General features: G+C 34.9%; 1 protein-coding gene across 2 annotated transcripts in view; it reads left to right on the top strand.

The window, feature by feature from the left end:
• CFAP299 (cilia and flagella associated protein 299) overlaps nt 1-15,435 on the top strand; it is a 591,216-nt gene extending 575,781 nt beyond the window's left edge. For both annotated transcript variants that reach the window (XM_086704767.1, XM_025922322.2), the window contains exon 6: nt 15,188-15,435. In XM_086704767.1, coding sequence (XP_086560893.1) covers nt 15,188-15,283 — 96 coding nt within the window. In that variant the 3' untranslated portion in view covers nt 15,284-15,435. The remainder of the gene's footprint in view (nt 1-15,187) is intronic.
• The last annotated feature ends 1,115 nt before the right edge of the window (nt 15,436-16,550 follow it).

The raw sequence follows: 16,550 nt of genomic DNA, 5'->3' as shown, positions 1-16,550 counted from the left end.
GCAGTCGGTTAAGCGTCCGACTTCAGCCAGGTCACGATCTCGCGGTCCGTGAGTTCGAGCCCCGCGTCGGGCTCTGGGCTGATGGCTCAGAGCCTGGAGCCTGTTTCCGATTCTGTCTCTCCCTCTCTCTCTGCCCCTTCCTCGTTCATGCTCTGTCTCTCTCTGTCCCAAAAATAAACGTTGAAAAAAAAAAATTAAAAAAAAAAAAAAGAGGGCTAAAGATATAAAATTATTCACAGCTTCATTAAGATGTGTGAAGTAAATTTTTGAATCAGTTTTGAATGATATCACACTTAAACTACTTTAAGCTTTAAGGCTCTGTTTTAACTAACAACATATATATACTTCAAGAATGTATGTCATGAATTATAGTTTTTATAGTCTTTGCGGAATCATTATTGAATACAAATTGTTATTTGAACATGGTTTAAATAACTTAACTAAAACACTCATTTCCTAAATAATTAATCATGATACTTCAAAGATTTAGTCAGCAATACATGAAATATAACATTTTCCTCTTTGGGGGAGGAAGGTTTTGATTATAATTTGACTATAATTCAAAAGATTCATGATGAGTCTGAAGGAAAGGTATTTCCAAATCCTGGAGAAAGAACAAGGGTTTAGTTAATTAGTGATGAGAAGAAGGAATTACTAAAAGAATTAATTATAAAAAAATTATTGGTGGGACACCTGATAATATTTAGATACTTATATGTATTTAATTTTTATATTGATTTTATCTCTTTGAAGATAAAAATTAATAGATGACCTACTGGAAAAGAATGCTGGTTTCAGCATCATTAAGCAAAATTCTATGCCTTACTTTACTGTTAACTGACTGACTGACCTTGAGAAATTCACTTAACTTCACAGGGTTTTCTAGTTCATAATGGAACATGTGAGTGTTGTTGTTGCTGTTCCCTGATCTCTAGGGTCCTTCTACAGCCCCAGTTCTTGGAGATCCTGACTCCACTGGTCCCAGACATACATATTTTCACAGGCAGCCAGTGAGATTCTGCTACAGATGATCTATGAACCACAATTTGAGAAAAGCTTCTCCATAAAAAGACAATAATCTCAAGAGATCTAGCACTCCTGTTTTCAAACATAAGCGTTCTCAAATATATTTTGATTTTTATGGATTAGATATGAAATTATCATGTACCTCTCCTACGTGCACCCATACAGTATCTGTTGTAGACACGCCTACAGGAGAATCAAAAAATAAGTTGTCAAGTTTTTTTAAATTACAAATGCACAATGATAAGATGCATTTTTATACTCAACATTGTTATGAATAATTTTATTTGAAATTCTTGCTAAAATAAACACCATAACTTATAACTCCAAAATGTGCTCTAAAATATTGTAAGAACAATACAACTCAACTCTCCTTTTCCTTTCCTTCAGATGATCTCTTTGCAATATTTTATGCTTAAAATTTTTAAAGGTCAAGATAAATGAAAGGTGGAAATTGTGATAAACAGGATGTCTTTGCACAAGACAGATGTAGACTCATTAATTCTGAAAAGTGGTTCCCACGAAACATAGTTGTTTGTGAACGGTAACAGTGGAAAAAAGAAAATTGTGCAGATCTTAGAACAAGTAATATGAGTTCATTGGTTAAGAAATTCCAAATGCAATAAGAGTTTGGTTGCATTGAAAACAGGACCACTGGCTTTAACTTCCCTGCAGCTGTATAACATCTGGAACAAATAAAGTTAGTTTCTATTTTTGAGTGAAGAATGCTTGTCTGAGTGATTCACACCCACCAAAATGTTTCCAGTGTATTATCTTTAGAAGGATTGAGTGGAAGCACTTTGCACTCACTCCCTACATTATCTGGACAAATGAAAAAAAATAGGCATTTTTCTTTTCCTTTTAGGAAGCATCAACCATGGGAGAGTTTCCTTGAGTCTTAGAATAACCTAGGTGGTCTAAAACCTTCCTGATCTACTAATTGGAGAGACAGATTGTATAAAACAATTAAAAGTAAGAAAAATCTTCCTTGGGGCGCCTGGGTGGCTCAGTCGGTTGAGCTTCCGACTTCGGCTCAGGTCACGATCTCGCGGTCCGTGAGTTTGAGCCCCGCGTCGGGCTCTGTGCTGACAGCTCAGAGCCCAGAGCCTCCTTCCGATTCTGTGTCTCCCTCTCTCTCTGACCCTCCCCCATTCATGCTCTGTCTCTCTCTGTCTCAAAAATAAATAAACATTAAAAAAAAAAAAGAAAAGAAAAATCTTCCTTAATGTCACCAGCTTTTCTCCTCTCCCCTCTTCCATTCACTAAATGTGAGAGCCCATCACCTGGAAAAATGCCTGGTTAATAGACACTTAATAAGTATTCATGGAATAAATGGTTGAATGATTCCTTCCAAACACACAAAAATAATCCTACGCTAATTAAAAGTTGGGAAGCAGATTATGTCTCTGATACTTGAGATAGCAGTGATAGCCAGAATGGGAATAGCCACCTCATTCTATATTAATCCAAATAAGCTGGGAAAACACAACTGCAGGAGTTTGTTAGCAGAAACAGCTCTTGCAACCGTAGTTTTAGGTTTTGTAAAGGTTATACAGAAATTTTAATTTTGGTATGTGTTTTCAAGTTTTCTTGTGCAAACCCAGGAATATATAATTTAAACTATCTCAAATTAAGACTGTTGAATTAGAACATGTTTTTAATTTATGAGTAAATTGACTCAAACATGTTTAATTACTTACTCAAAGTCACATAGTTCATTATTAGCAGAAACTAGTAATGGAGCTTAAATGTAAATATTATGAGACACCATAGGGGATCTAAAGATGAGCAAGAATTCAACCCTTGCCCTTTATTAAGCTTATAATATATTTAGGGAAACAGACATATGAAAAATAATACATGCTTTTAAAAAATATAAGCATAAGGCAGAAAGTGATATCTTGCAAAAAGAGAAATACTCTGGGAATTCCACGGAAGAAGAGATGATTATTGATCCGGGGTAGGAGCCGGTAGAGAGGGCATGATAGAGGACAGGGTTGGGGATGGTTAGATGATAATAGAGGAGGTAATCTTTTCATTGGACTTGAAGAATGATTAGGAGTTGAACTCATAGAGATGGTGAGGCAGGCAATACCAGGAGTGACCCCAGTTAGCAAAGATAAGGTTGATGGGGGTAAAACAGACAGAGGAAAACCTCACTGGTTCAATTTGACTGATGTATTGGCTTGAAGAAGGGTTGTCATGGGAATGAAGCATAGAAAGACTTGAATGCAGTGCTGATGAGAATTTCAGACTGGACTTGGTAGGAAATGAGGATACATCAAAGCTCTTATAGGAAAATAACAGGATGAAAGTTATGTTTTAAAGGGAGGAGAGGGTGTACATTAGGACAGACTAAGGAGGACAAACTAAAGAAGGTACCAGCATAACAATAATCCAGGTGAAAGCCAAGAGGCCTAGAGTAGGGGTCCTGCTGTGGTTAGTAAGTTTCTGAGTTGAAGTTTTTAATATTGCAACTACCTGATCATTCAGGCAAAGAAAAAACTTAGAGAATGCATATGTTTGGAAAAAGTAGTTGAGAAGTCTCACTTCACCCCAACCTTCAGGAAAGAGAGAGAATATGAGCTAGTGCTGGACAAGTATAGAGAAAAATGTGAGCTTAATGAACATTGGTAAGTCTGTTGCCTTTTCAATTTCCCTTCCATCCTCCTTTTTTAAAATATATTTATTAATTTTGAGAGAAGAGAATGTGCAGGGGAGGGGCAGAGAAAAGAAGAGAGAGAGAATCCCAAGCAAGCTCTGTGCTGTCAGCACAGAGCCTGATGCAGGGCTTGACCTCACAAAATACGAGACCATGACCTGAGCCAAAATCAAGAATCAGATGCTTATGCAACTGAGCCACCCAGGCATCCCTTCCATTCATCCTCCTTTTCCTAATCTTATGTTTACTGAGTAACTGCTGGGCACTGTGAGATTCAAAAATGAATCAGAAAGGTGGGTTTCTTGCCCTTAAAAAGCTTACAGGTTCATTGATGGGTAGGTGGGAAAATATAATGTGCACAGAAATGGCAACCTAACAAATGAGCTGAGAGGGACAGAAAAAGTTCTAAGGAGTTGAGAGGAGGCACAATTTACTTTGGCTCTAAGGCATTCAAGAATGAGTTAATGAAAGAGATAGCATCTGAAATGGATCTTAAGGGATGGGTATGGTGAGGACGTGAGGATTGGAATAGAAGGGATATTCTAATAGGAGGGAGCCTCATATACATGGGTGGGGAAGGACCAGGCATGAGCTGCATGAGAAGGGAGAGAGCCCCTTTGGGTTAAAGAGGAGTTGTGAGCATGCACCAGCTGTCAGAATCACCAAGGAAATTTTAGAATACATAACATCTGATCTCACCTCCAAAGATTCTAATTTAACTGGTCCAAGTGGAAGGCTTGGGCATCTCTACCTTTCAGAAGCTCCCCAGATGATTCTAATGTGCAACCAGGGTTGAGATCAACGTGCAGGAAGGAGAGTAATAGCAGAGAAAATCTGAGAGAAAATGGAACTCTAAGTAGAAGCCAAATCTAATAGGGTTTTTTTTTTGGGGGGGGGGGGAGTTGTTGTTTGTTTGTTTGTCATTTTACACGATTCAGTGAGAATCTGTACCATTTGAGTCATGACTTAGAATCAGAATTTCTGAGTATGAAAATGATTAAACAATTTTTAAAGGAGGGGATGTTATTCTTCTGCGGGCTAAATTCCCTTGGTGTGCAAAAGAAAATCAGTATGAAAAATATGAAACTTCATAGGACAGAGTCTCCTTTAATTATTTTTGTTTAATGTCTAATAAAGTACCCTTGAGTGTAGTCACTTGGTAAATGGCTGATAAACAATCAGACAAACAAAAAACATGTTAAGATATCTTAGAAATGTGTGGCTTCTATTTGATGTAGGATATTGGCGAAACAAAAGACATTGTTATAGAATAAACCTTTCTGGATCCATCCTGAGTGTCACAGAACTTGAAAGGCACGTGCAATGCAGACTGTACATTGACTTAGCAGAATGTATTTATTTTCTCTTTATACATCAATACTCCTCACTGTACAACAGGACACCCCTAATCCAGACCTGTCCTTTTGAAAACTGTAATTGCTCAAACATAAAATGTGATAATAAATGCAAACTATTGCCGTAAGTGCTCCTCATCAGTGTCCAACCCACGATGGCTTCATTAGGAGCGATTTCTGTCAGTTCATTAAAGGATTTCCCCTTTCCCTCTCCGCACACTGACCAATCAGAGCCCTAGACTCCACCCCAAATGATTCAAACTGAACTGATCTGTGGGAAGGTTCAGGAATCCGTACTTTTAAATGTTCCCTCAGGTGATCCTACAGATTAGCTGGATTCCATATCCATTGTTCTTTTATTAGTAAATTAGTAATACTTTATGAGCTGTTGGTTTTACCTTACTGTATGTCCATAAAGTAATCAAACTTTGCTCCTCTAAAACAAGTTTTAATTCAACAGTCTTAATTTTAAGTAGCCTAAATTACACATTCCTGAGACTGCAGACTAGAAAGTATAGACCATATACCAAAGACTTCTGGATAACCTCCACGGTAATATGACTGACCACACTAGATGCTTCCATGGATAAACTGCTGCCATCACTATCTCACCAAGAATCACTTTGTCAGGCAGGTTTGTTCAGAAACTCAAATGAATCAATATATGCTACAGAAACTCATAAAGCATAAACTGAAACATGGGGCAGGAACATTTCTGGTTCTTTACCGTTGTATCTCCAGTGCTAGCATATGGTAGATGCTCAGTAAACATCTGTGGAATGAATAAATTGAATATTAAATATTTGCTAAAGAAATGAATAGTAGGGCCAAAAATAATCCTGGAAACTTTTGAGGTTAACTTTAAAATATTTTAGGATCTTAGGCACTAGAAACACATGTAGAGCTAATCTGCTATTTTTAGCAATTACCAGAGTAATTGACTCTGGTGCTTTTCCCTCCTTGGTAGGTGAATTAAACCTGGGGGCTCTTCGCTGAACTTTGGAGTGGTGACATTGGGTGTCAGGGCAGTGGTGATATGTTATGTCCATGGGTGAACAAGAAAAATATTTTTATTATTTTTATTATTTTTTTAAAGTAAATGTATGGTCATCATGGTATGTTAATTCAGATAAAAAAAAGACATTCTACTTTTTCTATGAGCAAAATAATATCTATATGAACAAAGTTTAAGATTAAAAATAACTCCTACCAATAAAAACATATTTTTGTTTGGTCAATCTAGAGGAAGATTATAGTGGTATTTTATCACAGCTCTGCTCTGTTCTGTTCCTCCCAGCAACACCCACCCAAGTATTTGCTGCTGTTAGTAAGAAAGGTGTTAATTGCCTCCTTAATGCTCCCTCCCAGTTCACTGACTGCATTAAAATGAGAGGGAGCCTGTCACAGGATTGAAATTCTTCCTCTCAAAATGGAGGCCCATAACATTTCTATAGGCTGTCCGCAGATGATTCGAATTTAATCTCTTGAGGCTCCACCCTCCTAGTGAAGGTTCACAATTTTACAATCTGTCTTTTTACAGAGTTCAGATATATTTCCTGTTGGACATTTAGGGAAAACAAACAAACAAACAACCCATACTGAATAGAATATGTTTAAGCAAAGGTATGGTTTCCTCAAAGTCTCCAACAGTGTTCCCTCAAACCCCACGCAAACTTGAATTAATAGAGCAAGGGACACTGAATTACCAACACCACTCTTCTGGCTCCTAGATTTTCCTCCGGGGCCTCTTGTAAATGTTCCTTTTTAACTGTGGCACAGGCACAGTTATTAAGTAAAGCTGAGGCCTTGCCAACTTTCTGGTTTTGCTGCCCAAATTACTGAATGTTTGGTTGATTATAGCCCTAAAACACCCACATACTAAGAAGCTTTTAAACATTTTCTCCCCTGGGCAATCACCTGGTATACCTGAACTGAAAGTCTACCACATATAAATTAAGTATTTACTCAACAAACTGCTGCTAAAATCAATGGCCTTGAGGAATACATTAAAAATTACATAACAGAGCTTAGCTTTTATGAATTAGAACTCCTAAAACTTAAATGCTATGCCCTCCTCTTGACCTGAAAAACTGATTTTAATTTTATATGCAGTATTACAGAACAACCCCCAGAGATAAGCACATTGTTGTTAAGTGTCCAATGTATGAACTCATATATGAAGTGTAGGACAAGAAAGGTGAGCTGGAGGAAAGAAAAAGGTTAAATATAAAATTTTGAATTATTGTTTGTATATTAGTGCTTAGTAATAAGAGTATAAATGATAACACTTCCAAGTTGAATATCTTCAGTGAAAAGAACATATCCCAATAAAATATACATGACAAAGAAAAAAATGCTGCTTTAAGCTTTGAACTAGAATGGCAGCCTAGTCAAACATTATACCAAAGGTATAATAAGACCAACAAGGAAGTGAGAAAGGAGAAATTTGAACAAGAGAGGTTTAGTCCCAATTCACGCTCACTTTTTTGCAAAATTTATTGTCACAAATTAGAATGAGAAGCCTTAGAAAGAGTGGAAGGTTAGGTTCCTGGCTGAATGAAATGAATAAATAAGAACAAAAGAATTGTTTCCTCCATGATTTCAAAGACCTGATAGTTAATGACAAAGAAACAGACACCAGAAAACCCATGAGTCAGGCATGGAGTCATTGCAGGTGCAAAACCACAGTTAAGGGATTATTTCTAATTCAAAGGGAGCATGATATTTTCTGGGTCTCAACAGTTGAACCAGTCGTCAACTCCCATGGCTCCTTCTTAACCATTCTCCACCCCAGCAGATGCTTAGAGTTTCTGAGGCACTGAAATCCCAAAGCAGAGTAAGGGATGTCGAAGTTTATTGGAACATGGAACACAATAGCATGAACAGTGATCAAGGCCATTGGCAAGAGTGGAAAATCTTATGTTGACAACTTCTCAATTGTTTTTGCTGGCTGGGATATCTCAGTGTAAAACACAATCAAACAAATGGTAGCCCCAACTTGGTACCCCAGAAAACTACCTCACGAGCACATGACGCTGCTCCAGAGGATAGGTTCTTAATCTTTTGGGAAATACAACTTATTTCAAAAGTCTGACAAATTTCATGTATTTGGCTAAACAAACAAACAAACAAACAAAAAAACACATATGGTCATACACACCAAGTAGCATAATAATAGTTTAGGATATTGAAATCATAAATCTTTTAATGAATTCCACTTAAAAATTGAAGACCTGAGGACTCTCCAAAATACATGGAAGCAGTTGGAAGGGGCTGGTAGAACAAGAGGAGGAGTAGGAAAGGGACAGGAATAACTACCAGGACTCAAGCAGGGAAAGGCCTTTTGAGAGGGGCCTAAATAGGGAAAATGAGTAAGACTTAAATAGGTCTTATCAGTTTTGTGATTAGGGCAAATTGCTCAATCTCTCTGAGCACTTTTCTACCTCTATTTTCTCATCTGTAAAATCCATAAAAACAACCGTTTCACAAAGGGTTGTTGTGGAGATTAAATAAGAAAATGTGTTTAATGTGCCAATGAATAGGTGTTCAGTGAATGAATATTGCTTCCTTGTGTATCAACTTAGAAACAGTGGACGTCCTAAAAGAATATCATTTTTCCTTGCAATAGTTCAAAGCTGGAAATAATCTATATGCCCATGACTGGGCGATGGTTACATAAATTATGGTACATCAGCTCAGTGAAATAATATACCTGAGTCTTAAAAAAGAATAAAGCTGTATTTAGTGAGGTTGAGGTCCTAGTATGAGTAAATGTTCAAGATACATTAAGTGAAAAAACAAGCTGTAAACCAATGTAAATAATATTCTCTCCTATGAAGTAGTCATAATTTACATAGGAATTTCCCATTTATGGACATTTAGGTTGGTTTCTGTTTTTCTCTCCAAGTTTAAATAACAACTGTCTATTACCAAGTTTCTGATTTAATCTTTAAGATGGATTCTTAACTTGGAAAATGTTTCATGAAAAGATAGATACATATATAGTAAAGCCTTATAGAGATACTGGCAAACTACTTTGCATGAGTCAATATCAGTTTACTAAACTATTGAAGGCTGACCATTCACCATGCCCTATTTATTCTGCATACTTTTTAAGCTTGTTGATTTTATAGTTCACCTTTATTTGGAGTCATTTTCATTTTCTTTTTTATTGTTATTAGGGATGAACATTTTCATATGCATGTTAGCACATTATATTTCTTCTGTAATTGTTATTGTCCTCTACACACTTTTATATAGAGTTTTAGTAAGGTTTTTTTTTTTAATCGAATTTTAAGTATTCTATATATAAAAGGTAGGAAACCTTTGGCTATCATACTTTTTAGTGACATATATTTTAGTTATCCATTTTTTAACTTAATGGTTTTTTTTTACTTTAAACTTTATAAACTATTTTTTACTTTTTTTAATAAAGTTTTTTTACTTTTTTTATAGTTTTTTACTTTTTTTATAAAGTTTTTTATAAACTTTACTTTTAACTTTTTTTTTTTTTACTTTAAACTTTATAGTTCAAACCATTAATTTCCCTCTCTGATTTCTTCTGCGTTTCTATATTTAAAAAGATTTCTACATTAAGACTGAAACAAATATTGACCTATATTTCCTTCTAGATTAGTTTATGGTTTCCTTGATATGTTGTTTAAATCTGTAATTTTTCTAGGATTTTATGGAGTAATATTGGAATCTTTTTACTTTGTTCAATCAAGTATTATTTCTCAGTAATTTATACCTATTGATCTTATCCCAATAACTTGTTTTACTTCTATTTTATATTTGGCTAGGAGTCCCATCTCTCTTGGGAACTAGTAATGACCTTCAAGTAGAAGTCTTTTAGCAGCTCCTTACAGTGCTGTGAATTTGAAATCAGAGTTTTTCCTAAGTACTGAATTTTCTCAACCAATGGCATCATTTATTTTTGTTGTATATGTAAAATTGTTTTTAGAACTCTTATTATGTGTTGTTAAGGAATAATTTTTAAAAGAAGGTAGAATCGTGATTCTCATATAGACATAAAATAAACATGTGTCAAAGATTTTTAACTCATTAATTAATGGCGACCAGTAAAATGTTATGATTGGTGTGAAGAAGAATTCAAAGGGCAGTGATGTGAAAAGGGAATAAGAAATTCTGAAATGAATTTACAAATAGACACAAAACTGGCCTGTCAACATCAATGCAAAAATCAGGTGCATTCTAAGGAACACTACTTTGCATTTATATGGACATGAATTATTTGCATTATTATCAGATTTCTACAACTTACAGGTTTGTAATACCGGTTAAAGATGAGAAGACCTACATGAGTGAGTAGTCATGATAGCTGCTATTTGTTTTTTTCCCATTTTGGAGTCTCTCTCAATTTTTTTCTGACAGTCTCCTTTCCTCTTTTTAGCATAATAAATTCAAAGAATGATTATTCTTATAAAATAAGACTGGTGCCATTAGATTTGCCTGGTTGTTTACATAAATGCAGTGAAAGTGTTATTTTACCATATAGGACACCTTAAGTTTCCTTTGTAAGCTCTAAAACCATACAACATTGAACAAATACTAAATTAAATTGTGTCTGGAAATTTTCATAAGGAATCTCAAATTGGGTTTTTAAAACCCTCTATTATTTGTTGACCTGAGGCTAGGAAACCAAGCCCAAGAAATGCTCTCCACCGTATTTCACCTGAAATACCTATAAATTTGGGTAAATTCCTATTTTCTCAAGGTCCCCCAAATATACTAAGGTTACATCTATTTAATATATAATATTCTTAGACTTTCTAAGCCAAGAAGTAGGCCAGGGCTTTGTAGGCATTGCTTCCATAAGTAAAGTCAAACTTAATCCCTGAAGAATGGCTGTTCCTACCTGATTAAGTGAGCATTATTTTCAAATGTGACATTGCAAGCAAAACCTTGGTTTTTCCATTTGTACAATTACACCCTGATTAAAAAAAAAAAAAAAAATTAACAGCTTCTAATGGAACCTATGCAAATAACTAAATGGTCATGGAAAGTAAGTATAAAGTAGGTGTAAAGTTTCGTTTAATTTTCTCTATACTTAGAATCCAATGATGGGAAAGCAAAAATTAGAAAAAAAATTGTCAGAGGATATTTGGACATTTATTAAGATAGGATCATATAGGGGCGCCTGGGTGGCGCAGTCGGTTAAGCGTCCGACTTCAGCCAGGTCACGATCTCGCGGTCCGTGAGTTCGAGCCCCGCGTCGGGCTCTGGGCTGATGGCTCGGAACCTGGAGCCTGTTTCCGATTCTGTGTCTCCCTCTCTCTCTGCCCCTCCCCTGTTCATGCTCTGTCTCTCTCTGTCCCAAAAATAAATAAACGTTGAAAAAAAAAATTAATAAAAAAAAAAAGATAAGATCATATAATACAGAGTTATATATTATTAAATAAATATTTAAAATAATAAAACATTTTAAATAAATATGGACATTAAAATGATTGTAAAGACCTTATTTTTTATAAGTGAGGAATTTTTGTTCTTTGCTCTTTTCTTTCTTTTTGTTAATCAAGAATGTAATAAATTCAGTATAAAGCACAGGAAAATATTCTTATAAGATGCAGAATATTTGCTATCTAGAGATTACACAGAAGGTCAAAAAGAAAAAAAAAATCTTTTGTATAGTAGGCAAAGGAATGAACCAGTAAATAAAGAAAGCAAGCCCACCAAGATAAGAAAAGCATTACTAAAATTTTAGTACATTTCATCACTTCTTTACAAACTCAAGGACTATAAGCCAAGGCAAGTAAATGTTATCTCCAAATTTTCCCTTTATTTTGATTTTTCTATCAAAGCAATTCTCAGTGTATCCAGTAGTTCAAAATAATTTTTATATTAATATTAAGATGTTATTTCTGTTAACATTTTAATTCACATTCATCGTTGCTCTCATCAAGTGAATCAGTAAGTATCTTAAAATTTCTCAATTTCAGCTTCCAATATGTTGGTTATAACCCACATAAAAGTTCTTTGGAGTCCCCAGTAAGTCTCAAGATTGTATAGGGGTTCTGAAAAGGAGCAAAAGAAAAAAAATAAGGCCTGAAAAACACTACTGTATATATTTATACAGTGTATAAGTATATATAAAACCACTACTTTAAAACCTCCTCTATAAGACAAAACTACTTTCTCTTTGGAATACAAAAGCCCATAGACAGTGGTATTAGTCTGTCCCTATTACTTAGTGTAAACTCAATCATTCATATTAATTGAAACTTTTAACCAAAGTAACTTCTATTTCTTTTGTTGTTATTCCTATCAGCTTTATTTGTTGGGTTTTTTTTTTGAAAGGAAATAATAAAATTATGTATTTGTCAATGGCAATATTGTGTGTGTAGAACATCTTTTTTTTAATTTAAATTCAAGTTAGTTAATATATAGTGTAAAGTAACTTCTATTTCATAGAGAAAACTAGAGGTAGAAAATTAACAATGGTCTCTCTTCCAAAAGCATTTTATTTTTTTTTGTTTTTTTTTTATTTTTTTTTTCAACGTTTATTTATTTTTGGGACAGAGAGAGACAGAGCATGAACGGGGGAGGGGCAGAGAGAGAGGGAGACACAGAATCGGAAACAGGCTCCAGGTTCTGAGCCATCAGCCCAGAACCTGACGCGGGGCTCGAACTCATGGACCGTGAGATGGTGACCTGGCTGAAGTCGGACGCTTAACCGACTGCGCCACCCAGGCGCCCCTCTTCCAAAAGCATTTTAACAGAAAGCCAAGTTTATGTTGCAACTTTTTTCAGCCACATACATACCTTTTTAAAGAGACAAAATGGGAATGTTTCATGAGATATAAGCAAAAGTATATAAATTTAAAATGATGCCTAATAATTAGGCATTAAATGATCAGTATTCTATCTTCGAAATTATCTAGATATCAAATGAATATTCATTATATAATTCAACTTAATAGCAGGCCAAGGTTTTATGTTACCTATAAAGATCTTGGGAATTAATTTCTAGCTGACATACTAAAAATAAAACCTAATTACCATTGAAATAAAGTTATCAGAATAATGATTTGATTTTGTTGAATACAAATTTACATTTTTCATTATCTTAAATATTGTGTAGGAATAATGTTAGCTTATTTGATCAGTATACCTGAGTAAATTTAAGAAAAGCAAACCCAAGCAGAATAGAATATAAGCTTATATTACACCCAACACTGATAAATCAGACTACAAGATTTTTTTTATACCAAAATCATTAGACTCGTCTAATTTGCCAAAAATTTACCTTAACTGCATGAACTTAAATGTCTGAAATATTTCTGAGTTTCTATAAGAATAACCTTTTACATATAGCATATATCAAGTATCAAAACTTTGATTTCCTCATTTTCCTGGAATTTTAACATTAGCCACAGGCCAAAAGTAAACAAAAAAATTATCAGTCCATATATCAAAAAGTTGTTTCCTTTCCTGATAAACACCAGATTCTTAATTTGAGCTCAAAATACACAAGTAGACAAATAAAATAAAATACTAATAAATCAGATTCTCTGTTGTCTTACATCCAAGAAAGAATAAATCTCTATAATCTATTACTCCATTTACAGAGATCACAAAATTTTGGCCACAAATCCCAATTCTGAATCACTACTGTCACCAGTAGGAAATAATTTATTGATTGTAAAAGTTCCAAAAACAAAAACAAAACACAAAAGTAGTAAAATGGAAAATATGTAAAGAAATAGAGGATCAGCAAAGTGAAAGTTCTGTTACAACAGAGAATTTACCTCTTGGAGCCAAGAAATGCCCTGACTTATGTCATGCATGAGGTACAGCACTCCTCCAACAATACAGGTTCCTCAGCCATCAGGTGAATCCACTGGGCATTGTAGTTTCCGAAATAATTTTTCTTAAAAGGATATAACTCTCATATAAAAATGATATGACTCTCATACAGATATGAAATGAATGTGCCAACTATTTTATTTAATTTACTAATTACAGAGGGAACCAGTAGGAAGTTGCAAGCAATTCAGAGGAGAATTCTAAGAGCAAAACATATATAGGGAATAAGAAAAACTGAAGTTAATTTACAAATAGATGCAAGATAGGACTCAGTGCAGGGAACTACTTAATTGAATTCTACTGGGTACAATTAATTTGCATCTTTTTAGACAAGAATATTTTGCATTATATCAAGTTTTCCACATCGTAAAGAGTTGTAAAATAACACAAAAAATAATGAAAGGCAGAAAAAACTTGGCTGGGTGAGTTACTCAGGACACCCACTATTTTTATTTGCCCATTTCAGTCTTTACAGTTTTGCTGACTCTACTTAATAAGAGATGGGTCCAATATATTTTTTCTCTAGCATAAGAAATTAGTACCACAAGAACAAGGCAGGACCAAAACTTTCCTCCAGTCCCACATCTAAATGTCTTATCTCTTCCTATAAGAAGAAAGAGCAAGTAACTTCATTCTTTTGTGCATTGAATACTATTTTCTAATTGTAGATATTACCAACTCTTTCAGAATCTCTCTCTTCTCTCTTATCAATACCACATTAGTGAATACTCGTTCCCACAGGAGCCCTGTAGAAGCCTGACTATCAGACTATCCTGAATAAGGTAAAAGGAGCAAATCTTTTTTCACAGATTATAATTTGAAGGTGGGGAAAAGCAGTTCAGATAGTTTTTAAAAACAGAGCAGAAGCTTTTCATTAAACCCACTATGGTCAGGTACTTCCACTAGTCTGAATCAATTCCAAACTTGAGTTCATTTTTTATTGGATACTCTTTGAAATTAGGATAGGATTCTTTTAGCTTTATTAACTTGTGATCACATGCATTTACAAAGTCCTTCACTGGAAATTCTACAGAGTTAGTGACCCTTGGGGTTTAGTAGAGTCTAGACAAGCATGAGCCTTGGAGACTGTTTTGACCCTAGATATTTTCAGCAATGTCACAGCCCAGGGACTCAAAGCTTCTGATTGGAATTATCACTACTCTCAAGAAAAAGAATCTGAGAGGAAACACGAAAATGTCTCCATGGCCATAGCACTTTTTGTTCTGTTTACTATAACATTGAAGCAAGAAGAAAATTCATTTAATGCCCATCATCTGTATGGACTGGACTGATTGACAATATGATTTATATATTTTAGGTTCCCCCAGGTGACAACTCTACTAGAATCCCTATCCAGACAGACCTCTACATTCAAGCTGTCATTTTTGACCACATTTCCAGAAGAAAGACTTAACTACCAACATGCTAGATGGCCCCCCTAATGGGCTTGCTAAATTTAAATGAATGCTGTAACCAGAAGCAAATTAGAATAATAAATGAGCTCTGTAGCTGGAAGGCAAATTAGAATAATAAAAGTTGATAAAGAAATTAGAAAGAAAACCATAATCTTGACTATCTTTGTGTGGTGTAGATATTAATCCCATTTGAGTTTTTTTTTTTTAATTTTTTACCCTAAATACTGAGGCTGACTGCAACAGTTCATGGGAGAGAATCTTCTTGCTACTTTAAAGATATAGTAATTAGTGACTATATTGTAACTCAGATCTTCCAAAACAAAAATGTTCCAGGTCCTACTGTTGCCAAATATAGTGGACCAAAACTCATACCATGTGGCAGTGCTGTCTACTAAATTTGTTGAATATCGATAAAAGGTCTGAAATTGAAGAACAAGAGTAAAAAAATATAAATACAAAGTTTTCAATAGACCTAAATGAGTAAATAAATTCTGAAATGTCCCATGACATGATGTATAAAATGAATGAAGTGTTTGATATGTTTATGTGCCTGGACAATATGAACCCCATGACAATGAAATCTAAGAGAAACTGAAAGATTTTAGAGAAGTGAGGACTTCATTAGAGAAAAGCATGCTTTCCTAATGTGCCCTTGCAGGTGGCTTTTGTGCAGAAAAGATATTATTCAGAGGTCACTTGTGGTTTAACAATTAATATTAGTTTCTTCCTCTTCTTTCTATTCTCTTCCCATTCTAAACAACCTAGTACTAAGGCAATCAGCTGGGCCAAGCAAGGTAGAAATCTGCTATGTGGGAATGGGAAAGCCCAGAGCAGAGTGTCAGAGTTCCAATGGGGTGAGCAAGGTGTATTCAGCAGGAAACTGATGGCCCGACATGAGATGGTAGATCCACTCAGAATGAGTAGAGTCGTGTTAAATTAGAATGGGATATTTTGGTGTGATCTTATCATTTTCAATATATACAACAGATACAGAATGTATGTTAATGTATGTACATATACATCTTCCCTCACTCAGTTCAAAGAGAGGGCCTCAAAGCAACAACACCCTATATGGATGAGCACATATAGCACCCAGATCTTAGTTTGTCACCACCATTTTCTACCAAAAGGAAATAGCGATCCTTGGGAAAATGTCCTGGGCTGAGACAGGGAAAATACAAAGGCTAGAATATTTTTTTTTGTACCAGAAATCAAAGAAGTTCTTGAAAAATGAAGGGGATTTGTCAAAAGAATAATGGATCCACC

Source organism: Puma concolor, chromosome B1 (genome assembly GCF_028749965.1).
Source record: "Puma concolor isolate L17-30 chromosome B1, mPumCon1.1.hap2, whole genome shotgun sequence".
In the NCBI taxonomy this organism is placed as follows: domain Eukaryota; kingdom Metazoa; phylum Chordata; class Mammalia; order Carnivora; family Felidae; genus Puma; species Puma concolor.
The sequence above is the reverse complement of the archived record's forward strand: the minus strand, read 5'-3'. Positions and strand labels throughout refer to the sequence as shown.